Source organism: Anopheles coustani, chromosome 3, assembly GCF_943734705.1.
Source record: "Anopheles coustani chromosome 3, idAnoCousDA_361_x.2, whole genome shotgun sequence".
Lineage (NCBI taxonomy): Eukaryota > Metazoa > Arthropoda > Insecta > Diptera > Culicidae > Anopheles > Anopheles coustani.
This window is the reverse complement of record NC_071288.1, coordinates 10,027,461-10,054,575: the sequence shown is the minus strand read 5'-3', so window position 1 is coordinate 10,054,575 and position 27,115 is coordinate 10,027,461. Positions and strand designations below refer to the sequence as shown.

The following is a 27,115-nucleotide window of genomic DNA, read 5'->3' as shown; positions in this document are numbered from 1 at the left end:
CGCGAAAATGGAGGTTATAATTGACGATGAGGCTCTCCATTTGGCACAAAAAACGTTTGTCATGTGAAATTTATAACCTTTTTTTGCGAATGGAACGCGTAAAAATGCGAATGTTTTCAATGCTTATTTTTGAGTAGTTTTAAACATTATTTTTACCGTGGTCATGTGTCTGTGTATTCATTCGATATAATATCCTGAGACGATGTAATCAAAACAGTAGATATCGAGTAATAAAGTTGGGAAAAATATACGCAACGGAGATGGTAACTAGTTTGCTTGCTGCTGCCCAAAAGCCCGTAGAACAAATTGTACCGATTGCGAGATGCCACTTGGCTACCGTTTACTGTATCCAACGATTACTCAAAACAAAAATGACCTAAACGAAGCTGAAGGAAAACATGGGTTCCCCAACTAAAATTTTATTTTCTATTTAATTATTTTCTATTAAAAAAAAATAAAATTTGAAACTAAGGTACGAGGAGAAAATTAAATCTCACATAAAGCAACTTGTTAACGTGTTTAATTAGCTTTTGGCTTATCGATTTGGTGACGACGTAAAAATAAATCTCGGACAGTGTAATGACGCTAGCATTTTCGTTGCCTGCTGAAGACAACCAAACCAAAGGCGATTAGATACGCCGGTTCGGTTTCAACTTGTGGTTAGTTTTAAGAAAACGTGTGGACTGCGTTTCGTGCAACCGGCACGGTCATATCAAGCACTCCTCTTAGTCATCCGTGATTAGATGGACATAACCGAAGTTAGTATGGTCCGAGGACGGCTGGGTTTAGAGTTTTGTGGCGTGTGGAGCACATAACGAGCCGAAAGAGGCATTGGCTCGTTCTAATTTTAAAACCATCTCTCCAACGAGACGGATCGCGTTGGTTTGGCAGAAAAATGGCAGGCGATTAAATACTGCTGCATTTCGCGAGCTGATTGAAGCGTCGCCGATTCGTCGTAACGGTTGACAGTTGTTTGGGGGGGGAACGGGGGGTCGGTATATTCGTCATGGCTTAAGACGCACCACCGCCGAGTCCCGGTCCATTCGTTTCCACGATGGCGCAAGATGACGCTCCACACTCAACCCGCCGCCCCCTTTCCTTTGGTCCACCTGGTCGTGGGTTGGGACAAATTTATTGCACCACGAAGGCGACTGCACTTTGATTCCGTAAAAGAGCAGCCTCTTAGCATTTGATTGTGGGGATTTATTGTTCGCCGGCCTCTGGTTTGTGTTACTTGTTCTCTTCCTCCCGTGTGCTACAGTTTTTACGAGTTATTTCCTTGTGCGGCCGCGGGACGGACGCCATGCTTTGGCGTCTTCAAATAAAGCACTCCACTACGCGTTTATGGGAGTTTTGTCTAATTTGGTTGTTTTGTCTGTGGCTTGTTTGTCTTGCAGATATTTGCCCGCTGGCTCCGCAAAGCTGGATCCGGAAGCGAAAGTCAGGTAAGCGTTAGTCTGAATGATGGTATAAAACATCATTAAAACCAACTCTATAGCCTTTTTATTCTTTATTTTTGAAAAATTATTTATTACTCCCCATGAGGAACATTTGAAGTCCGCTACCCTCCCCCAGTTCATCCTTGTTCTAATGCGTCTCAGGATTGGTTGGATTAGGGAAGCATTAAACGCGTCCGGTAAAGCTGTACACAAACATACAGAAAGTGAATTCGGTGAAACAAGACACCGTCGAAACCGCAGAAACCACCACCGAACCAGACCGCACCACCTCATCGTGAATATGATGGACGTGGGTAGTCGCAGCACCATACATTGTAATTAAAATTCGACCCAGAAGCCCCGATGTGGTCTCAAACATCTGTTCTCGCCGATCTGGTGTAGTGTTTATTGGTTTATTAGTGTCTCTGTGCTGCTGTGTGTGCGAAGGTTGGATAGGAATAGTATTGTTTCAAATTTTAAACGATCGAAGAATTTGTGCGCAGATAATATACGGTCCGAAAGTCTACATTTTGTTTTCTTCATGCCTCGTAAAGGATGGACTTTTACAATGCACGCTTGCTTTGGAAGTCAGTTCCTATCTAAGGTTTAGACTATAATATTTATGCAATCCCATTCTTTATTTTTATAAGCCTCAGTTTCAAAGCCTCGCGATGAGATGAGGTAATAAACCCTGCATTTTTAAAGTTCACGTGCAGCGTACTTTTCTCTAATTGATTCTAAGTGGAAACGGGACTAGAACACGGGCTTCGGCTTATCAAGAGTCTTGCTGAGGAACCATAGCGCAAGTTGAAAATCGTGAGGAAGGAAATATCGCTACTTGAATGGAAATCGTTGATTTTGAAGAACATTTTTATTTCACAAAATAAAATACTTTCCCAAACGGGATCCGAACATCATACCTCTGACATAAGACGCCTCTACCAGTATACTGTTTATGAGAGACAGTTACAATGGGAAATTATAGATATATATGGCTATGCAAATAAACTGAACCACGTAGCTTTTACTTTAATAATGGTTATGATTATTTGAAATCTACGTACAAAAAAAATATGCTCGAATTTGAAAAATTACATAACATCTCTAAAAACAATTGTGAAACACAAAGTTATGCAACCGTCAATAAAAAAGTTTTACTTGCACTCCGATCCTCCGGTACAAGCACCTTGCCTCCTACACTAATAGAAGCTACTACACAGCTACTGTTATGTATGTCTGTAGGCAAACTGAAACTACCATAGAATATGAACCAAATATAAAAAAAACTTTAGTAGCATTAATGTTTTTCCTTCCCGAGCTTCGCTTCAAGCTAGTATTCTATAAATTCAACTGCTAACTAAAGTTTGTTGACGAAAGGTTCGCCCATATGAAGTGCGACATACCATGAATCGACCCAAACAGATAGTGAAACACATGGTTTGTAGTACATGAACTTTGGCATTGACGCAAAACTTGCCACTTCCTTCTTCCGAGAAGTCATGCTCTCATGTCTCTACCACTTTCACGTCTCGGGCGCGACTCGCGTGAGTGCGTAAAAGTGTGGCACTTGGGAAGCGCATCCTCCCGTCGCCTGCCACCATCATCCTCCTCCTGCTCAAGACGCTTCCATCGGTTGCGATCCCCCCGGGGGGGCGGCTGTGTGTGGGTCACACACTTTTCCGGTGGGTAGTGAGCAAACCTTTCGGCGGAGTTTATTTTTAAACCATTCTTGCCCCTAGAACCAACAGTTGCAGCTGACACATGCGTCCAAACGGACGCACGCAGACGGTGGAATGTTTTGGTCCCGCAGCGAAATTGTGGGTAGGGGGACTCCAAGAATGGGGTGGAAAATAATAAAAAGTAAGGCGGAAACCCATCTGCGAGTGGGAGTACTTCCGTGCCGGAAAAGGTAAAAGGAAGCTAAACAACGGGCGCGCACCGATGATGTCAAACCGCTAGCATAAGGCACTGCTGCTTCATATCCTCTCTCCCCCGTCCGAGGTACGACGTCAGAGTCATTTGACTTCGCCACGTACGCGCTTTCTTACAACATCAATTGATTCGAACCATCGGCCAGACAACGCTGAGAATGATTCCAGCGACTTTATCGTTGCGATGTTGTGATCTTTTCGATACGAGAACGATACGTCTGATGGCGTTCGTGTGCTAAATGGCAACACCAACAGTCCGCCGGAGGCCGGAGCCGATTTGTTTGGGTACCATCTGTTGTTGAAAGTGAAGCCAATGCGATATTTCATCACCTTTCGATCGGTCTCGGCGACAAATTTGCGTCTTCATTAACACGGTTCGAGTTTTCGTTCAGTAGTCGCTTTAAATAGTTCGGTTCTAAGAGGTTTTGACGCGCGAAAATGCGAAATGGAGTCATCGGTTGGAGGATGAGTCGGTTCGATAATCATTTCAGGCATCATTAGCATGCTGCTAATCATTCATGATTTCGGTTTCAAAATATATAATGAAACTTGGTATGTCTTTGGCTTTCATAACACTGATTAATTATAGACATTTTGCTATATCTCTAGCCGTACGTTATGGGTACATAAAATGTGTTAATCTCTTTCGAAGTTTATTCTATTAATATTTTGGTAAAAAACTACTCAGCATACACAAGGTTGGCAAATATGATGGTGAGTGATATCAGTTTTGTAGCCAGTTTTTTACAATTTGTGCAATGAGTCATCGACATTGGCTGCCATATTAGTTCCCCGGAGGAAACTGGCGTTGATAGGGACTCCACTGCGGGAAACTTTATCTGTTTTCTTGATCCACTGACAGAAACTACCAGCCCACGCGCCCCTACCCCCCCCCCCTCGCCGCTCGCTAATCGAAGGGAAACCTACTTCTCGCATCGAACAATTTGCGATCATCAATCAATCAATCAATCAGCCAATCAACGCATCCGTCATTCGTTTACACGGTCGCACACTACCGTATACAATTGGTGTTCCATTTAATAACCAGCTGTTTGAAGTAGCACCAAGCTCGAAGCTCGGCAGTGTGGTGTCTCGTGGTGGGTTGTGTGTAGTTTTCCACAAGTGCGCATGTAGTTTTCCCGATGGCCCGGCCGCAGAAGTACGTAATGAGTACCGGGCACCTTCGGCCGATATTTCACAGCACCATTTGCGGCAGCTGCTGCCTCATCAAACGGAGAGTGCTTTTTTCTTCCCACCCCATCCTCCCCTTCTCCCTTCGCTTCTCGTTCCCCTTTTGTCCTGTCCCGTCGGTGGAACAATTGCTCGGGTGGCTCCATTAGTTCTACCGGGGATGAAAATTGGTTCGTTAGTGGGGTTGAACTGGTTCCCTGCTTCGATCGGTTCCATATTTAGAACAGCTCGACGGTCCTCCCATCCCTCGCCCCACCCACTCACGTGGCATTAGTTCGTCAAAATGTCGACCAGCGAACGACGAGTCCCCGGTTTTGCCAGTGACAGCCAGGCGAGAAGCGCACATTAGTGCTGGTCTAACCTTCGGAAGTGCATCTGAACGTGCATTTCCGATCGACTGCATCGCGTAGTAGCGATGCTATATTTTCTCCTTTTTACGTGAGTCAGAGTCTTGTTCGTTGGCTAAGGAATGCGCCCGCAGGGGAGAGGGGAAGAATGTATATTATTCTTCCGATGCCGGAGGCATCCCTCAAGTTCTCGTGTTGCTTTCTTTTTCTGTAAAGCAAAAGAGTGTGACGCCGCTCGTGCTTAAAGGGTGAGGTTAAACAGATCACTCAATTAGCGCATGATCATCATTAGGTCTTAATCAATCTGTTGCAGAACTGATCCAAGCCAAGGTTGTGTAAGAAATGATCGTTTGTTAACATTCGGAAATGTAATGTCAATATTTTTCAAATAAATAGCGTTCTTATCGGTACATACATGAGATCGAACGGAAGGTTTATTCATTATTTTGCATCGTGCTGAATGCATTTTTCATCGTCACGTCGGTAGGGCATTTAACACCTCCGGTGTCGGTCGTCAGGCGAAGGACATTTCCTCAGCACGCTCACCGAAAGCTCTTTGGCCCCTTGTTCCATTGTATACGGGCGCCACAGGTTTTCCTCTTTCGTCCGGTCGTCCGTGGTGCACTATGGAAACGAATTAATCAAAGTTCGCACTGTCTGCGGGAAGAAGTGGAGCCATCAAATCTCCCCAGCGATTAAAGAGGGGGAGGATAACTCTGTATTTTTTTTTTTGCTAAGTGACAAATTATTATCTACAATAAAATCTATATTTTTTAAGTGAGAAACACAATACAAAAAAATACAAAAACAAATCAGGAAATTTTACCAATTGAATCAATAACGCCTCAAACCATCACTTGAAAAAGAAAACGTTACGAGGAAAAACGTTACATGTTTTATTAGTGTAAGTTTTATTTTATTTAACTGCCCGATTTGGTTAAGTTTTGCCTGCGCTCTGCAACTTTGGGTTTTAAATCTATACGGCAGCATTCGTATGATGTTGAGAATGATTTGTTTTGCTGAACTTTTTTAATGAATATTTTGTTAATAGTTTCCTCAAAGTTCTGATTGAATGCAATTATATTTCAGTTTGATTGGGTTGAAATAAAGAGATTTATTAGAAAATATGATATTGGAGTTAAAAAAATCAGTTTCAGTGAATTTTAGTACAGTGCAACTAAGAAAAATAAAAGTTACCAAACGTTGAATGTTGCAACCATTCAAAATGGGTTGTACAAATTTGAAACTAATCGTGATTGGTTTTTTTTATATAGTTAATTCTAATAATTGTTTAGCTAGTTTTTTCAAAAAAGATTTTTTTTGCCAATTCCGGAAGTCAAAGTTCTTACCGGAAGGGGGGTACAATACTTTTCCTTCCAATCTTCGCTGGCGCCATCCAGCAGCATAACTCACCCACTGCCGTTTTGCTCATTTCGATAATCAATGCCAACGGGCAACCCGCCCTTCCGCCAACCTCCACCCCGCGCTACCAACCCCCTGCTGTCCGCGTGCTGTGCAGTTTCTCGGAATAAATGTCAACACTCGGCCCCGGCCTAGCGGTGCATCCGCATGGAGCAGACGTGCCACCTAGATTCGGTTTGTGGGATCGTGCGTCTGTGTTTGGCTGGTGCGTTTGTTCGTTTTTTTTCTACCTTCTTCTTCTTCTTCTTACTCATTTAAATACGTGTGCATAACCGGCGGGAAGGTCAAACGCGGGGGTTATTATGGATGCTCCGGTCGGTCGGCTGACCGCCGGGCGTTGAAATGCATCTGTGAGCTTCATCGACGGTCTTTTCGCACTTCCACCCTTCTTTCAGCCTCCCCCTCCCCCACCCTTTTTTTCGCGTCATCGGTGCAATGGTTTTGCCTGGTCAAAAGAAAAAAACGGCAACGGTTGTGAGCAAAACAGCTTTTTGTCGCCATTTGGCAATCGGTTGTTCTAACCTTGGTTAATATTGCATTTGTGTTGAACTGGGGAGACTTTTTGAATGTTTCGTTTAAGTGGTTTAAAACAAAGGTGGTTTACTTCATGGAATATTTTTTAAAGTTGCTGGTTGTTATGGGTTATGTAATATTTATTCAATTCCACATTCAATTATCCCACACTCACTCGAGCGTTGGAGGGTTTGTCAATGGATGTGACTTTTCACGAAAGGCGAGATGCAGCGTGGGTGCAGTACATGATCTACTCAGCGGTTTGGCATGAATAAATAGGAAAATGCGAAAAGCTAAACCGGGGATGTCCCCCTCCATCCCCTACACCCCCTCAAATTCCGTCCCGAAACACGTCAGACCGGGCAGACCGAAGGATTGATGATTCGCTCGGAAAAAAAGGAGTGCACGAAACATGACGCACATTCGGTGGAGCGCGCGCGCGTACATTGACAGTAACTCTATCGGTCTGAATGCGCGACCCCGTCGAGGACGTCGTTTTGGGACCAGCATATTTATACATTTTCGGTACACTTCCCCCCGCCGTGGTTAGTCGGCAACAGAGCGAGGGGGGGATGAAGGAAGCTCGGGCAGATGGACGGACGGGGAAAAAAGGAAAACAGTTCTGGATTCGCCGACTTCTTGGCCGGAACAACCCGAATCCCGGGCATCCCGGGAAGATAATTCGCCGCTTATGCTGTGCCCTGTATTTGTGTGTGTGTGTGTGTCGCACGGATGACGTAAATGGTGTGCGATCGTTGGGGGTAACGATTTTTAAAATAAATTAGTTCAAATTCAGCTCAACAGCTCAATTTGTTGCTACTGCTGAGAGTGTGTGCTCTGTGCCCAGTCGCGCGACATTCCGATTCTGAGGGTGTGTGTAATAAATCATGTGATCATCGCGCTCACCTTGAAGTAATTAAACGAATTTCTCCACCCCAACGCGACCGACTTCCCAGGGTCGCACCGAACAATGCGATTTGTAGAACGAATGATTTAGACATGCAAATTGTTAATTAACGACATCATAAAAGAAGTACGCCCCTGCATCGGATTATACGCCGAAATTAGAACCACGTTTCGGGAAGCCGTAGTGTGACACGCACGCCAAGCACGCACTTTTAGCTGTCACAGGCAACGTGAGTAGTTAGTTTCTACGGCTAATATTAGGGTACTGGGAATTATTAAACACGCGGGTGTCTTGCACAACGTTCGATCAGTCTCACGCACGCCCGTCGTTGACCGTGACATCAATCGGGATGTGGTTTTTAGTGTTCATCCCAAGCGTCGGTATTCGCACGACAGAGGAAGCCACACTTCGGCAAGATGATGGGAGCAGGATCGCTCGACAAACCAAGTCACCTTTCCTTTCACTGGCGTTCGGCGAGAGTGGAACGAAAAGCGGCGGAATGTGGCTAATTAATTAATCTCCGTCGGTTTGTAAAAATGTAGAAAAAAGTAAAAAAAGAAATAGAAAAGAAATCGGCACTTGCGTGCAACCACAGCAGACACCTCCCCCTTCACGTGCCGCTATGAGGGTGGTGCTTTTTATGTTGGTGATTTTGTTTTGATCCGACCCAAAACCTGAATACTTAGGTGACTTTTTCATCCCCCTAGAGGAGCGAGAGAGAGAGAGAGAAAGAGAGAAGAGAATCCGCATTGGGATGGGACACACTTAATTCATTGGAAAATATTTACTAACAATAAAAATAACCTTTCGACTTTGCCGCCACCGACGCCCGAGTTTTCTTTTCGTCGACACTTGTGGGGAGTTTCATGGACACACACACACACACACTTTGCTGGTGTCGCAACGACCACGGCCAGGTTCCATAAATGATCTCGAATCTGGAGTGGAAACAGAGTTGCCGCGAGTGTTTTCGGGCGGTTTGCGATCGTAAAAGGGAAAACTAGTCACGAATACGCCCGGTCTCCCGTTGCTTGCATACGGTTGTGTTATGCTTTGGTGGTATTTTTTTTATTTTTATTGCCATAACTTTATGGGATCTTGTGACAGTTTCGGTTGCCACGCGTTTTGGACAAACGCATTCCGAGAGCAGCTATCTTCAAATAGTTCAAATCTCAGGCACGGCTAGAAGTAAACGTACAGCCCCGAAGAGTCTCGCTCGAGCTGGCGGAAGAGATGAAGTAATAAAACTCGCTCAAATTAACCTGATTATTATGCGGAAGTTTGCGACGCGATGGGTTCGCTTGTGCGAAGGGGAAAGCGGTCGTTGGCGAATGCAAACATAATTTGTTTTTGTTTACGTCCGATTGACTCGCGGACGTATGCCTTTATCGCAAGTCTTGTCAACAAATGGTTGGAAGGAGCTTGTTTGTTGCTGGGAAAAATCAATGGATGCAACAATTGGATAAGCGCTGCTGGTTAGACATAATAGAGGGAGCGTACTTTTGTGGCATGAAATTAATCCAAAATCATTTGTCTGTTTGACTGTTACTTACATGTTAAGAGGAACCATTGAGTGCATAAAAAGGTTGATTGAGTTTGACAAAACAATATTTTTGTGTTTTATACACAAACTCTAGTTGTGTTTGCTTCATACTTCCCACTTGAACTCCAACATGGTCTGTAACGTTTTAGAATTTATAAAAAAAACCTATTAAATATTCTATAAATATTCTTATACATCGTTTGTTGCATTATGTTTAGAAAACAATAAACCTTCACTCGCATAGCTTTCTGTGAAATTCCGCCTACATCGGCCTCCAGGGTTAACCATCTTCTCCCCTGACACGTATTGGGATCGTAAACATCGAACGTAAATCATTTTCATTTCTCGGATTCCGGACGCAGCGATGCGAGCCACTGGACCAGTTCCTAATTGGCTATTGGCGGTATTTGTTTGTTTCAAGTGCAGGGAAAATGCATTCTTGCGTGTACATCTCCCTCCCCCTGGGGAGGGGTGGGATACTCGTGAAGTACGAGGATGGGATTAATCGACCAAAAGCGAGATCGGGAATGTAAATCTAGTCCGATGCGGCCTGATGTGTCTTCTCCATCGTAGTCGCCACTCGAGCACGTGTCTCGTAATGGCCGGTCGTTGGTACTGTTTCTGTGTGGGTATGTGTGGGTACACAATCATTCACACGTGCGGATCTCCGATCGCCCACGTTTTCTCATCCTACGGTGCACTCATCCTCCCCCCAAACTCTCCGACGAAGGGAAAGTGTGGTGTTTATGTTGATTGCCTTATTTTACCATCGTCGCTCGCCCTTCGGAAAATCTTCATCGCCGTCTATTCATACGGCAGTAATAATATTACTTGCTGTTTTTTATTTTATACGTTTTCACCCGGCTGTGCTTCGGTCCCGGCTTCGGTCAAAGTTTTTTTTTTCTTTTCTCCAGTCCAGGGCGGAAAATGAGCCGAGCAGCAAAGTGGACTGTGGCGGGAGTCGGTGGCAGATATTTGTTTACTTGTTCAGCTGCGCTTTTCACTGCAACATTGTTGCACCGTTGTTCGGTCCAATGATGCACGCGAATGCACTTTGCATCATTTATCCCGCCCGGTGGACGCAGGTTGTAGGACATCGAGTTTCATCCGGTGCAATGAAATGGAACACTGGACTGTGAAGAAGAAATTTTTCTTTAATTACCATCATTTATAGCGTTGTTACTTTCATTTAAAATTATGTTATTTAATACTGTTAGAAGCAGAATGTAATTAGAAAATATTGCAGATCGTTTATAAATTTCAAATCTATTGAAGGGTCTATTGCAGAATACAATTCAGTGTACACGAATGTTTAAGAGTTTGTAGCTTTTGCCAGTTTATTGATTCAAAATCTATTCTATACGAAGACTATTAGACTCGTTGGTTGCATACATAATTCACTACTTACAGATTTACGTAAGCTATGTTTAAAATTGTCCGACCTAATCCAATGTATTGCATAGGTAAGGAGTTTGTTCAATCATAGGCATTGTAAAATGCTGTTGGAAAACATTTCCTTCCATATGTCTGGAACAGATCAAAATTGTTCTAAGAAAGGGATGCCACCGCACAATGGCCACTTCTCAATATGTGGCGAGACCTCTTGAGATATTCTCCGATGTTAGACATCTCCCGCCTGGCCCTTGTCGCGCCCCTCGCGTGCAAGCAGTCGCCCGAACGAGGTTCTTATCAGACAATGCGGATGTCGTTGTACAACGTCGTGATACGGCATGGAATGGAGATCCCGGCCAGTTCCAACGGCAAGCCGGAGGGGAGGGGGGGGGGGGGGCGAGTTCGAAGACCCCGCGTGGCAAATTGATTAAGAGTAGACAGCAAAACGTAGACAACACTTGGGTGTGGTGGCCGAAAGTGGTGGAGAAAAGGCATTGATAAACAAACCAACAAACCACCCGCTGGGGTTGGGAAGGGATGGGGGAAAAAAGCGGATGAGCGAACCATGGACATGGAGCATCGACCTTGAGGCGGGGGAACAACCCTGTCTACCCTGTGCCGTCCCCCGTGCTCCCCACCAGGTTTCCCTACCACTCGTTTATCGGTCGCGTCCCTGATCGCATGTCCGCCGGTGGGTGAAGGTCGACTGAGAAGGGGGGACGAGACTGTGTTGCGATGGCGCGGAAGACACAGAGCAAAGCCTCCGTTCGGATGACGTATGGCTGGCGCACTTCCAACGCTGCACTGTCGCAGCCGGGTTCGATTTTGAAGCGTTTGTTGAAAGATATGTTGCGGATGATACCGCCTCAAGGAAGCAAACGATGACCAAACAGCAGGAAAGAGGCGACATCAGCAGCCGCAGCACTGTTACGTGTGGGTTGAGGGTCAAGGGAACCTCGGTTGGACGCGAACGAAGGCTCTCGGGCGGGACGAAGGGGAGGGAGAGGGAGTAGGGTGTGCTTATTTTTAGCCCCCGAACGGTTTCTTCTGCATTGCTGTCTGTGTGTGTGGCTTGTGCGGGTGGGTTGGGGCGGGCCAAAGGCCGAGGACGGGGTTCCGCCTCCCAAGCAAGCCAATCCAACCCCCCCCCCCCCCCCACCCTTCGTCGTTTCCCCTAGGAGGCAGAAGCGGCAAACCAATACCAGAAGCCGGCACGGACCATCGATGGGTAGATCAAGTTTTAAATTTAAAATTGAAAACAAAAACATTTTGTTGCCAAAATTAACCACCCTACGTCGGGTCACACTCCCGCCACCCTGCGGTTTTATCCTGCGTCCTGGTATTGGACCATGCTGGGGTTTGGGACATGAGGAGCGCAAGGTGAGCGTTTTTTCGGTGGGAAAATGCGAATGAAACCGCGCTCCGAATGGGTGCTATTTTCATTCAAAAAGTTCCGGATGAAGGTGGCCACCGGTGAGAGAGAGAGAGAGGTTCTTCTCGTTGTGTTTTTGTTTTTCAATTTCGTCCTACCGGGTCCATCCGCGCCCAGCTTTGAACAGTTTTTCATCCCGATATTGCGTTTGTTTTTCGTTTTCGTTGTAAGTTCCTCGTTGTGTTTGTGACATATTTTATTGGTTTAAATTCGTTTACATATTTATATTTAGAAATGTATTATGGTTTGAATTGATGGGACTCTTCAAGAATACGGTATGTTGTGCCATTCCACTCGTGTTAATCTCGAGTCGATTGTTCGAAGTGTCTATTATGCTTTAGATAATATTTTCATCTTTTTGTCAATTTCCGTATGTTTGAGTCGATCGTGTACTACAGTTTTTATTTTAGCAAAAACTTATACAATTTCATTGTAAGCACTCTCTCCTTACTGAAGTCTGCAAAAAAAAAACTCACACCCATACCTTCTTCTTGGGTGGCGCCCTGAATCGGAATCGGATCAAGGGGGCGCGTTGGTCGACGTTGGCGAGCGTTGGTAGATTTTATTATTATACAACGACACTTTCGGTCACCAACCACACCAAACCCTCGGTTACAAAATGTCGTCGATTGTTTTGGCGACGCACTAACCACGACCAGTGTCGAGGGGCAGCTCTGTTTCGTTGATCTTTTTATCACTTCTTCATCTGCTTATAAACCCAGCACGGCGTGTCTCGGCGCTAACACCGGCAACCCGTGTTTACTTTGGGTGCAATGCTGTGTCGATCATTATTGTGGCGTCGATCAGCTGAAGGATAAACTCTACCGTGTATGGCACTCGGGGAACGAACACGATCGTGGTCGGTTTTTAGCGCATCTTGAACCATGAAAGAATGCAGCATCTTTTCGCCATGGTGACTCCTTTAAGCGACATGATTTACCACTGGGGAGAACAAGGTTTCAATCTGATGGTTGTTGACATCGAATCGGTGCAATGTTTTTCATTTACCGCCAAGAACCACAAACTGATGAAAGCAATTCCGAGCTTAGGAATTGAAAGGAATGATCAATATAATTCCTTACTGCTCTAAAACATTATTACGTTAAAATCACCCCGTTTCAACCCACCGAAAGATAAACGGCGGTCCAGTTCCTCCCCCCCGATATACGCGTCTTTGTGAATGAAACCCGTAAGAGTGACGTCTAGCCGACGTACCAACCAACTCGGCAACGCACGAAAGACGCGTGCGTAAGCACCATTAATGAAGATTGACAACAACAAGGGGGGGTAGTAGGTTTGCGGCTCGCCGAGTCGTGGTCCCCGGGAGAGATTGAAATATGTTCGCCACCGATCATCTCGGCCGACCGGAAACCACGACCATCCGTAGGCGCGAAACACGCCCCTAGGCTGCGGCGTGTTGGTCCGGGTTTGGAGGCTTCACGCGGATTGCCTACTGCCATTTTCACAGTTGCGATAGTTGATAAATCCGAGTTGTTGCTATTATTTTTGGTTACAGCTTTCGTACCACTGCGGTTCTCGTTCCTTTTACGTGGCGTGCCCACCGCGCCCGTGCGGCAATCCTGTTGTGGGCAGGAGCGGGTTTTCTGCGCCAGTAATATATATGGTCATAGACACACGGCTGTGTATGTATGTGCCGTGCCTGTTCCAGATTATGGAATGGTACCGGTGTTCCGCGCTCGCGAACCTGTCCCACCTATAAAAGGATTGGCTAATGGGCGAAGGTGCATAAATAGTTACGCCACCAATGTCTGCGGCCAGTTGGTTCGTGCAGGCTCGGGCCTGCATAGCTGCTGATAGTGCTGTGGGACTTCTTAGCGTTCGATGAAGCAATGAGGAAAGACCAGATGGTGCCACGTTCGGCGTTCGGAAAGGTGATGCCAGAAGCCAGTAAAGTAAGGTTTCCAGTTTAAACCGTTTCTTTCAGTGCATGCACGTTCAGTTGTGTATTTCAAACTGAACTACAATTTTTTTAAACACATTACACATGCTGAATTAACATGTAATTCAAGTCTTTGAAACTATTCCTGTCAAAATTAAAGGGATTGATTTCACATTGAATTGCCGCTGGTGAAACTGAACACCATCAGATGTCAACAAAAGTCATGTTTCTACTGAATAGTTTCTGAAAAGACATCCAATTTTCAGAGGGGAGTTTTATAATTTCCACAACACTTGTGTTGTTAGACCTTCTTTCGCACCAAACACAAACTATGTGCTTCGGAGCGGCTTGGGTCCGTCGTCGTTGTCACATATTTGGATCGAAACGGATTGCCGCCACATTCCGCCTTCAAAGTGACGGCTGCGAGGTTGTGATCGATTGAGATGTTATGCAAACAATGTGCATTCGTTTTCGGGAACAGAGCACTAAAAATAAACTGCCACGAATTGGCTGGCACGCTGAGGGTGAGAACGACTCACATCCGGTGCTGGTGGCCCATTGTACGCGCGTGCACACGTGCAGCATGCATTCCTGATTAATGAGGCAGATATTTTTAATTACAGCAGCATCATATCCACCGTCCACCCCCGCGATCCGGTCTTCCCACCTGAGAGCGGTGGATGGTGTTGCTGCGTGTGGGCTCGTTATGCTCGTTCGCGGTTGCTGGAGTCGGTTGATTGACGCATCGGTTTTAGCTATCGATTGGTTTCAGTCTGCGCTCGGAGCGCGCCACATATAAGGCGGTAACTCGTTAGTGGTTTAACCGACCTCTGCGAACCTGATTACTCCATGGGTTTGCACGTTTTAAAGCATTCATTTATTGCCCACTACAGTATTTCTCATCTGCCTGACGTGTTAGGTTTACATTTTTGGGGATTGCAAATTTCTCTACACGACACTTGAGTTACCACAAAAAAGCGGCCCAAAGAAATGCAACTTCTTTGCAAAGAAACGCAAAGTTTCTTAATAGAGAGCTGTTCACTGTAGCTGAACTGGTACTTCAGAAATAAAATGTTCACAAAGCTGTAGCTGGTCCGTTACATCTCTCCACCGACTCGTCGGCCAGCACCGTCCCGCCAACGTCTGATAATCCGATTTGACGAAACTTCACACCGCCTGGTCGGATCACATGACAGCTGGCCACAGGGTTCCTCCTCCTCTGTCTGCTGCCAAGGCCCGAGCATGGGCTTCCTCGGAGGTTCAGTTCCGCCACGTGGGGGAAACGGAGCGGGTGCTGTTCGCTCACGTGGCAAAATGACGATGATGGACGGGCAGTAGCAGCTTGTGCGCGGGAATATGATGGCACAGAAAAAGATAGCCCGAACGAAGTGAAACCTTTTGCAACAGACACCAATTCGTCTAGAAACACTGAAAAACTGGTGGGCTGGGACTCACCTGCCCGCCTCAACCACCCATAGATGGTCTACTGGGAGAACGGAAAGTCCACGCGAATCTGGTGCAGCCTAAGACGTGTGTTTTGTCGGTGACGTTGCATAAATCGCGCGCGCAAATGGAAGTACTTCCGCTCGGCCGGACGTCACGAGGCAACCATTTTGTCACTTGATACTAGAGCCCCGGGTGGAGCGCTGGGGGCGTTGTGGGTGCGGAACTCGTTCACCCATTCATTGTAATGTTATTATCCTCAACCTGGTTGGGGTTTACGTGGCAGCCGACGGACCGTTTTTGAATGATAATGGCTTTGACATGTCCTGCATGGAAGCTTGGAGTGCGCTAATGACTGTCTGTATTGTGGAAGTCATCAGGTTGCATTTACATCCGAAGCAGACAGTAAAACTCTGGCAAAGATGGCAGACAAATTCCGCGTCTAAAAAGTTGTGTTAGCAGGCTTTGATAATTTCATTTGCAAATCGACCTAGTAAGATATCCTTTGGACTACCTTCCCATCTCAACTTATTAACTTTTTGAAGAAACTAGTTCTAGTTGTCTTTAAACAATCTAATTTTATCTATAACACGGTTCCATAAGTCCACTATATAAATTAATCGAATATTACTTTCTTCACTCCACAGAACATACTCCGCTGTAGCCCAATGTCGCCGCACGACGGATAGAAGAACCCGGTCTCTTTAGGCCACAACGCGGGGAGGATATCCAATCCCCGCTCCTTTCTTCGGAATATCGGCACACTTTCCCGCGCGGCCATTCGGTGGTGTGCGAAACGGCTGTGAATCGGCAGCTCCACGCCCCGAAAAGGAGTAGAAAAGGGAGAACGTAACGGCCAACCGAAAGCATGCAGCGTACGTTTGGGATATCGGCCGCCAGCCGGGCTGGTGTGTACGACGGCAAGATCGCGGGCCTGTATGACCTGGAGGAAACGCTCGGTTCGGGCCATTTCGCCGTGGTAAAGCTGGCCCGGCACGTGTTCACCGGCGAGAAGGTGGCGGTGAAGGTGATCGAGAAGACCAAGCTGGACGATATCTCCCGGGCACATCTGTTCCAGGAAGTGCGGTGAGTGTAGGCCTTCCACCGCGGTGGAAAACAGCCGAACTGACTCGTATTAATGTGGGAACCTTTTTTTTTGCCAACAGATGCATGAAGCTTGTCCAACATCCCAATGTGGTGCGGTTGTACGAGGTCATCGACACCCAGACGAAGCTGTATCTCATCCTGGAGCTGGGGGATGGCGGCGATCTCTACGACTACATCATGCGCCACGAGACGGGCCTCTCGGAGAGTTTGGCCCGCGAGTACTTCCGACAGATCGTGCGCGCTATATCCTACTGTCATCAGCTGCACGTGGTGCATCGGTAAGGCCCGCTACCCGGATGGTATGGAAGCGTATGTATCGTAACACCATTCCTTTTCGCCCCATTCGGCAACTCCAGAGATCTAAAGCCGGAGAATGTGGTGTTTTTCGAGAAGCTCGGTGTGGTGAAGCTGACCGACTTTGGCTTCAGCAATAAGTTCTGCCCGGGCCAGAAGCTGGAGACATCCTGCGGCAGTTTGGCATACTCGGCGCCGGAAATCCTGCTCGGCGATTCGTACGATGCACCAGCAGTCGGTAAGTGTGTGGGATCCTCAAACTTGTAGGAGTCCCAGTCGGATTCTAACGGATCGTTATTTGCTCGATCTTGCAGACGTTTGGTCGCTGGGAGTGATACTGTTCATGCTGGTCTGCGGACACCCACCGTTTCAAGAGGCGAACGACTCCGAGACACTGACAATGATCATGGACTGCAAGTACACCATGCCGAGCCACGTATCGGACGGCTGCCGAAAGTAGGTTGAACAGCCATTTTTCAATCAATCCATCCACCCTCTGATGCAACCATTTCCATTACCACCATTCCTATCGCGCGTAGTCTCATCAGCCGGATGTTGGTGCGTGAACCGGAAAAGCGAGCCACACTGCACCAGATCGCTCAGGACGAGTGGTTGATGGAGGGTAGCGGCGAGGAAACGCCGGAGAATCAACCACTGGTCAGCCGGGAGCAGGTTAGCGAGGAGGATCATTCGTTGATCATACAGAAGATGATCAACGGTAAAATAGCTACCAAAGAGGAAATTTTAGAGTAAGTACTAATGCGAACCCAATCTTGGCCATGTTCTTAACCATTTATCGTTATTTTCGTACAGGGCTTTAGATCGTAACGAGTACAATCACATCACGGCAACCTACTTTTTGCTCGCGGAGCGCAAATTGAGGGCCCATCGGCAGGAGGAAGCGCAAAAACGGAAACCGGAGCTCACGTTACCGGTTTCCAATTCGTCACGGTATGTACTGCCTAAACGGGGGTCATTTGTGCCCGTTTTTCTGTACTATTGAGGACATTAATCTCATTCTGGTTTGCTGTGTGTGTAATTTGTTGTACTGTTTTATTGGCTACTTCAGCATAAGTGGCGGTTAATTTGATATATGGCTTCTTTATATCGCTTTGTTTATGTTCCTTCATGTACCGTCATTTGTTTTTGCATCTTTGCACTATTGGTGTGATAAAAAGCTTTCAACTTGTTATTGATTTCGATATTGCTAATGAAAAGACGAACTTTTTTTAGTATATAACTGCAATGTTGCTTCTGTCCCCTCTCTATTGCGTTAAGTGTTGGCATTTTCTCAATCGTCTTATGTTGTGCTGTCGTAAATAGTGTTCTGAATGCTTCATTAAGCTATAGATAGTTTTCATTGCACATCATATTACACTTAGTGTTGGCTTGTATATGTTTAGCATGATACAGAATTCAGAATACAAAAACGTATTAAATTAATATCGATTCGTGTTTGCAGTAGTTTATGGGTTCCTACATAAAATTCTTACCCCTGCTAACAACTAAAAAGTGTATTATTTTTTTTTTATAATGACATTAAAACGGGTGTTCTGATCATGTTGAAGTCAATGAACAGTCGTACACTTTCAGCGTAATCCAGTCGGAATTAAACTGCTCGTTCCGTCAACCACATAAATGCAAGCAGATTGTACATTAAACTCTTATGTCACATTTTATACATCAACGATGCTTCACGATCTCGCCACAACATTTACTACGAACCCTCAGATACACTCATCAACGAATCGGCTGCGTCGCTAACACGATGTTTTCTTTAAACTTTCTAATATTTATTCTTCCAGGAATCTGTCAGTGTTTGGCACTACCTAGCGTACACTTTCTAACTGAGAACATACCTAACCGAATGACACGTGTGAGCGGGATGGGATACTACTTTTTTTTTACCTGGATCAGCTTGTAGTTCTGTGTAGTAGCTTTTCAGACCGTGCACCGTGGAGTTTGCTTTTACTTACTTACCCTTAAATAAATGACGGATGTTTGTTTTACTCCTTATGTGATCGACCATAACTCGTCCTTTCGATGTACAACAGCCGAGCGCGAGCTTACCTACTTAACAAAACCGACTGCATGGTGTATGAAGTTTTGTTGTTGTTTACTTATTTTTTGGTTGGCGTACCAGTACAGTGCAAAATAATAATTAGTAATAAATGGAACTAATACAGCGAACAATTGTCCTCCAGCAAATTTGATGATTGATCCTGCGGGATGGCATGATCGTTTAACTGATGTAAGCATATTTTGTAGGCTGCTGCAAAACCATAAGAAAAACGAGGCAGATGAAGAGGAGGAGGAGGACACGCCGGGTGGGTTGCTAACCACGAGACTGGGCATGCACTTGAGCGTCCCCAGGACACCGGGAACTGAAACGGGTCAGGTGAGTGATTAAACTTTGGTAATGAAGATTGAGCTCGATTTTTTGTAACACACAAATTTCTCTTTCAGACGGGTCGAAGTCGGAAGTGTAGTATCGTGCAGGAGGAGGAAGATGATGAAGACGACGTTCACTGTGCTGGTCACGAGGAACTGTCGACGCCTCTGAACCGGAGGGGATCGCGATCGGAGGGGCGGATCAATGTGACAGTGCAGGATCGAATAGCGGAGTCGGAGCGGCTCAAACAGGACGCCAAAAAATACCAACAACCGGAACGGGCAGCTACGATGGACGAAACTGATTGCTGTACCGGTTTGACCAACCAACAGATGTCACCTTTGCTCGGTGGAATCGGAAACGTGACGCTAGTTACGAGCGAAAACAGCAGCACGAAGGATCGGCTAGGGATTGCGGGCGGTGGCCTTCACCGCAAACCAATGCCGGAACTAAAGCGGAACGTGGCCGGAAGTGTAGACTCAAAGAAGCCATCCGTCCTGAAGCCGTCGCTAGTGAAAATCGTGGACGGTGTTAGCGTGCGTTCGGGCTCGTTCGACCAGTGTATGCGCGGAGCGAGCGGTGTTGGCGGTGGTGAGCTGGTCACGACGAAAATTATCACCGACAGCTCGACGATCACGATCCCGATACCGACGCTAAACATTGTGACCACGTCCACGATACCGAAGTACAAGACGATGCCCTCACCGACGCGCTCGAACGCGATACTTACCGCGACGACGAACTGTCTGAACGAAATCTTCGAAGAGGGCACGGACGTGGGCAGCTCGGACTCGAACACCACCACGCCGCGGCCCGTAGTACGCAGCCAGTTCGCAGCGGCCCGACAGCAGAGCCAACCAACGGGTAACGGTACCGGTGCGGGGGGTACGGGTAACAACGCACACCGGCGCAGCAAGTTCAACAAGTCGCGTACGGCGTCGTGCAGCAGTTCGGACGCGTCGGATGACGATTCGGAGAACCGAAAAAAGCGGGCACACAAAATAGTGGACGCAACGGTTAAGCCGCTCACGCAACGCCGGGACTCGCACGATGATTCCAGCGATTCGCAAGACCCGGGCTGCAATGCGGCCGCCGCAGGTGGTGCGGGAAAGGCACAGATTAAGGGCATCTCGACGACGACCAATGGGCAAGGAGGTGGTGGTGGGAGTGGCGGTAGTGGTGGTGGTGGAGGAGGTGGATCGGCAGATGACAAGCACGGCTCGACGGGTGGCAACCGACAGAAACCGACGTCCCAACAGGTCGATTTCCGACGGCATCGTGGTCGAAGGAGACCGGTCGAGACGCGCCTTAGGGAAAGCCAATCGCTTAATCGCATCACGGAAGTGCAGGAGTCGGAGGTTGGTGGCCATTCTGTTACGCAGCAGCTGGCGAGCTGCACCGTTACGGCTACTCCGGTAGTGGCGATGGTAACGTCAGGTACGGTCGCCGGAAAGCGCGAATCCCCAGAACCGATAGTGGTGAAAATGCAAGCATCTTGTGATAACGCTGTAGAGCACGATGCGGTCAATCATACACAGGAGGAGTTTCACTCGTGCAAGGTGAATCCAGCATCCGAAAGTGGTGCGCATCAAGTGCTCCCGGTTTCGAAAGGTTCCACGTCGACGCGTCAGAACCACCACCATCATCATCATAATCATGCGCCGTCCAAATCGAAAGGGCTTAGTGCACGAATTTTCCAGACGTTTAAAAAGCAACCCGCTGCAGCAGCTTCCACGACAACAACGACGACCACGGCGGGCCCGGGGCCAGTAAGTACCGTCCCGGGTGATCCCTGTTCGACGGCGGCTGCTGGCGATGATATAGAGATAGTGGTCGAGCTCGCCAAAGCCCTGAACAGTGCATCTGCCGAGGGCGGTAAGAGCAACACGAAGAAGATCAAAATTCTCGGACGCTATTTTCAGGTGAGCGTTAAAAGACGGAAACATTGAATTGTTCAATCCCTTCACCGTGAAAATAAATTTTCAAATTTGTCGGAATGTGTTGGTCGTTATAAAACGCCGTTGCGATGTTTGACCTATTTGTTTATGTTTAATGTTCAATCAGTAGTATATTCTTGTATAAAGTGTAAAAATTATTTAAAAGTACTATTCTATGTAAGGCTACCGCAAACGAATGTACTTGGTTAAACGTAAGACGGTTCCTATCATCGTAAGCTTTTGTGTTTTGTGCTACACATTCGACCAAGTTGCACAATTCATTCCAATACATATTTCGAAGTAAAACTTGAACTTAATTGTGATCGTTAGTAAAAATGGGTAGGACTACGAAAAAGCATAACATTTTAGTACAATCACCACAAATGTAGGTTAAATAACTACAAACTGTACGGCAAAAAGGCTCGTTAGGTTACCTTGTTGTGTGTTCTTTTATAAGTTAAAAGGATTTCGGAAGGATAGATAACAGTACTATAATATATTGTACATTAAGAAAGGATGTTATGTTGTATTTTTTTTATCATGGCCATAGTAATATAAAGCAATCCTAATTGTCAAACTTAAGTGTGTCTGTTCCTGCAATGTTGTCAATTGTTTTATAACTCTGTGCACAGTGATTAACCGTTTCCTTTCCCTGCTTTCTGTCTGCTGCTGTGTTTCGTCCGTAGGTGCACAAGAAAATTTACGTTCCCCTGTCCGGTCTGTTCCAGCGGGGCCGACTGTACAAGGCACAGTCGTGCGGGTCGATCGTACGCGATAAAGTGAACGTGAACCCGAACGGCAGCGGATCGCACGCCAACACGACCGGCCGGCACTCGACAATCTTTGGCGAGAAGAACCGAATCATCAAAAACTGTCTCGGCAGCAGCGACGGCGGTTCACGCCATCTGGGCAGCGACGGGGATATCAATCACAATAATGGCAGTACTCATCATCACCATCATCATCATCATTACCATCAGCACAGTAGCAGTAGTTTGCTAGCTTCGCTCTCGGGAAGTGGTCCTCCGGCCACGGGTTCAGCGGACACGGCAAACGTCAGTATCTCGCGGGGCCCCTCACCGATCGAACTGGTCTCAAACGGTCATTCAGCGGCGGCGGCGGCGGTGGCGCCAGTTCCTATCAAAACGGCATAGGTGGAGTTCGGGAATGTCCGCCAGAAGGACAATTCCAAACCATCCGCACTGCATGCTGAGCGAGACACAGCTACCAAATGCCAAAGAGATTGTTATCGTGATTGATGAGGGGCCTGAGTGACGTTGATCGTATCAGGTGTAACATGTTGATGGAAAGAGAAAAACATAGATTTTCAAATTTAATTCACATTGACCTCTTTCCATTGTACTCCCGCGGCCGATACGGTCAACATGGCTACGGTAGTCGCGATCATTGTTTCACTTAATATATCCCCTTTTAACGTGCTAATGCATACCGCCACTAGACAGAGTAGAAATTTAGAACACATCACAAAGCAAGACGATAGACGGATCAATGTGCAATAATATCTAAGATTAAAGTCGTTTCCGTGTGTGACGTCTCCCGATCCTTGTGTAACCGTGGGAGGAAGAAAGGATGGTATATATTAGTAAAAACCAAAATCGAATATGTCATCGCAAGAAAGTATTACACACACCTTGTATTAGAGATAGGTTAGATGGTAAGGCTATGCAATTTTAATGGCTTAAGTACCCGCCGGCTGAAATGGGTGCTCCCGTACTGGTAAGGATAAGTTCTATTTTAAACATTGGTTTTTCTTCTGTTCACTTACTCTCTCTTTTGCTACTCACACTCACACTCCCCCCGAAAACCAAAGTTTGACGAGTTAAATTCAGTTTGGTCGACCCACCAGTTAGGGCAATTTTAGAAGCGGAACTTGACTTAGCAACAGTGCTCTATGAGGCTGTGTTGAGAAGAAAGCAAAACAGAAAACTCAACAAAGACCAGTGGTTCCACAGGCAACGCAGATGCAAGAACTATGCTCGAAATAACAAAATCCGCAGACAAATCCGCGTTCGCGCTGTTATCTCTGGAAGGAAAGGAATCGAGAAGTAGAGAAGGACATTTCCATTGGAGTAGGAAAGATGAACGAGTACATTTATGAGATCCCTTTGAAAAACATGTCTGCAACACAGCAGGGCACACTTTGGCACCGAACAGGTAGGCAGGACACAGGAGGAGAAAGAACCTGGACAGCACAACCAGACTAAATACTAAACTATTTTTGTAGATAATTTACCACACTGTGTGCTTATGAGTAACTTTTGATACTAATCTAACCAATTTCTCGATTCAATGTCTCGCGATTGTGTGTATGTGTGTGTGTGTGTGTGCGGGTGTTTGGGGTTGCCCAGTGCTTTCTTGAGCCCAAACCCCTCGTGCAAACCAGAAGGAACAAGCAATGCTACGAATTGTGTACCATAGGCTGTTGTGTTTGTGTGTATTTTTTTAAATTTTATATATATCTACTTAGTTTTCGTGTATGTGCTATGCACAAAACTGTGCTTACCAATTTTGCACCGAGTTTGCGGGAGTAAGGGCGCTCCTGTGTCTGTCCGGGATGCTAAAAACGCCCGCGGTGGGTGTAGTGTGGCCCGGAAGGCCATGAACAAACCAACCACTATGCAAGCAAATTTAGTTGACTATCCGTTCCTTGATGCGACAGGTTCGGGATGGGAATTGGTGTTTGCACTCCGGTCCACGGTGAGATTCCGCCCGCAGCAGGTTTAGTAATGTAATGCACGGTACGTAAAAATAGGATGCAATCGTTCGCAAAGTGGGCAGCTGAAGTGACTGAAAAAGTACACCCCGGTAGGTGTTAGATAGGAAGCATGGTGTGGACGTATGGTGGACGAGTTGGAGGGAACCATACGTCCGTCTGGGAAAGGGGCATTTAGCTCGAGGAGCAATCGAACGGAATCTTACACTATTCCGCCATTAGGAATAGGAGAACAAAACAAAAAAAAACTTACGAAAAACAAACACACCCATACACTAATCTGCCAGTTTTCTGTGACAAAAAGGTCTGATTCTAGTTAAATAGTTATGAAATTTAATAGGGTAAATATCAATAATTGATATGAATGATTACTTTTTGTTTGTTTTTATTCCATTTCCAAATCCATTTGGTAAAACGAAAGAAACAAACACATTTGTTGAGCTTAAAACCCTGTATACATCTTGATGCAAGGCTGAAATCAAACAGATTATCGAGTATGGTTTGTTGCTAAGAAATAAGAAAGCCACTTTTCTGTAAAACACTTCTGTCGCACATCTTCCTTACTTTTCAAACGACAAGTGAACATACCGTCGTGTTAGATTGCAATCGGATGTGATGTCTCAATGTTGTCGACAACCTTTATGCACTTCAATTACATCGTTGTTTGTTAGTATAATATTTATTTATTTTTGTTCCTTACTGAATCTTATCGATCGAATAACAGAAAATTTTCATATGGAGAATAGGGGGAACATAAAATGAATCGTGTACCATCGGGTACACAAAACAACTTTTTTCTTTATGCTGTTAGGGTAATTATGCTAAGAGAACTAATCCTCCGGGTGAAAATCTGGACGATGTTAATAAAAACAGATCGATAATCGATAAACACTCACCGGAGAAGTTTTCATAACTCACGTGCAGGAATTACACATACCCTGGTACTGTGGTTCTCGGTGCAGGGCAATCGTTTTATGTTTAGTATTAACTAAAATGGTGGCTAGTCGTAAGCGAATGTTGTAGAACCCTTCTCAGTCAAGGGTTAGCTAAATGATAGGGCGTAGCAGGAAATGTGGGAATTGAATTGACAAAAAATAGGTCCCGTATGGACATAGTTTCCCGTTCGTGCTAGATCATGAGAACCTGTTATTAAAGCAGCAACAATCGGTTCCTTGAAAAGGTGCTTCAGATTAAAAAGAGATGTAAACGTTTCTCTAAACCTACCGAATGGAGATTGGTCCAACATGAAGAAAAGATCATGTACCGTATGGTTTGAGAATAAGTAATATCCTAAAGCAAGAAATTCAATATAACTTACAGACAAAAAATCCGCCTGAGGAAGAGGAAAAATAAACTTTAATATTAGTACACGCTATACGAACAAGCTGGACTTGTTGTGTTGCGGTCGTTCGGTTGATAACAAAAAACGGTCTGGTGGTAATAATATGTAAGAATGCAATGAATATTTTAAGATACGAAGATTTTTTAAATTAATTTTGATAAATAGACGCTCTGACTGTAAGATCCTTTTCCTCAATGCAATGATTCAATGTGAGTTACACTTGCGTCAAACGTTGTATCAAAACCACCGCTACGATTTGTCTACACAAGTTGTAAGCTTTCTTCCCTTCTGTTATACTGAAAGATTCTATTACTGGGAAATTATTACATCTCTTTTCGAACGATTTGTTTTGCTTTTTTTGCCTTATACACGATCATTCTCGCAACGAAACAGTGTTTGTATTTAATTTTTCTCAGTTCCAAATAATTAGATAATTTTGTAGCTTCGAGATGAGAATAAAAATTGAGAGGGAGTTTAGAAATGTTATAAGTTGAAAATAAATACTAAACTATGAATCACATAGATTGAACCAAATTTACGAAAATATCAACCATCCTTTTCTCTTTGTCCAATCAGCTCGTCGTTCCTTCTTAACTTAATACTAACCTGAAATGCTTCCGATATTCCTAGCTAAAAAATAACATACGAACCTACAACAGGCATAAACCTTCAAACAATGGAGACCGGGATCAGGAGATAAACAGAAATTGAACACAGGAATAATGATCTACAGAACCGAGAAAAGAAACCCAAATGATGTTAAAGAAAAACCCTAGGATCGAATTTTAAGAAGTGTTGTAGTCAAACGTGTATTTGGAGCAGACAAACCTGAAAAAACATTTATTGAACATCTGCCTGCAGTGGATTGGAAACAACCAGTAGGAAACCCGTTAAAACAGCATGTTACCTACTACCGATGTTATAGTTAATGTAAAGTGGAAATTAAAACCTTACGCAAATCTCAAATGGCATTTTAGAGTAGCGTCTGTAGCGGACAACACAGTGTGGAAACAAATGCAAGCAAAGACGAAACACAGATCCAGGATCAGATGCCTGCGGGATAGAGTATGGCCAGTGCATGAGGGAGCAATGTCGACAGAAGCACTACACCCAACTAAACAGAAACGAACATTCTTAAAAAAAAGTCTTATCACGATTCACATCATCATCGTATTTCACTGAATACACATACACAGACACAAAAGAGATTTAAACTAAGAAGAAAAGAAAAGAAAGAAAGAAAACAAGTAAAGAGCTATATAAAACTGTTAAATCAATGGTTGTTTTACTTTTGAATCAAGCGAAGAGAACATCCGAAATGTGCTAACATGTGCAATTGCCATGCAAATGAAGATAAAATTTACTTCTTGAGAACGACTATTATTCCTTCTTGATTGATGACCCTTAAAGTAAAATATTTAAAGAATTAGATAAAATTGGGTGATTAAAAATGGTTTCATAAAGAAACTGAGAATTTGAAAACAAGATAAATTTGTCGGATAAACTCTGTAAATTGATTCAACGCTTGCTTGGCAACACTTCTCGAGCCTAGAGTTGGGTGAAAGAGTTGGAATCTTTTAATTGAATCCGGAGCAGTAGCTCGGACGGTCGGAATGGTTGCGGGCTTCCTCTCGAATCTTGTGTAATGTTGCAAATGTAGGTGTCCAGGGGTGTTTGAGTCCTTTAATGTTTGCTTCGGAAGAGAATGAAATAATTTTCTGGCAAAAGAATGAATAATTCTCTCTTTATCGTTCGTCATATGCCTTTTATGCTAACTGAATTTGCGAAACGATTCTGGTTCTATGTTCTTCGATTTGTGATTGTGACAATAATTTATTCAAATGAGACT

General features: G+C 45.3%; 1 protein-coding gene across 3 annotated transcripts in view; it reads left to right on the top strand.

Annotated features, from left to right (window-relative positions):
• The window catches only part of LOC131272235 (SNF-related serine/threonine-protein kinase), a 36,179-nt gene extending 13,204 nt beyond the window's left edge, over positions 1–22,975 (top strand). For all 3 annotated transcript variants that reach the window (XM_058273900.1, XM_058273902.1, XM_058273901.1), the window contains 9 exons: positions 16,108–16,546; positions 16,627–16,845; positions 16,924–17,099; positions 17,176–17,317; positions 17,401–17,610; positions 17,675–17,812; positions 19,130–19,259; positions 19,328–21,175; positions 21,877–22,975. In XM_058273900.1, coding sequence (XP_058129883.1) covers positions 16,329–16,546; positions 16,627–16,845; positions 16,924–17,099; positions 17,176–17,317; positions 17,401–17,610; positions 17,675–17,812; positions 19,130–19,259; positions 19,328–21,175; positions 21,877–22,344 — 3,549 coding nt within the window. In that variant the 5' untranslated portion in view covers positions 16,108–16,328 and the 3' untranslated portion in view covers positions 22,345–22,975. The remainder of the gene's footprint in view (positions 1–16,107; positions 16,547–16,626; positions 16,846–16,923; positions 17,100–17,175; positions 17,318–17,400; positions 17,611–17,674; positions 17,813–19,129; positions 19,260–19,327; positions 21,176–21,876) is intronic.
• Positions 22,976–27,115: the final 4,140 nt, after the last annotated feature.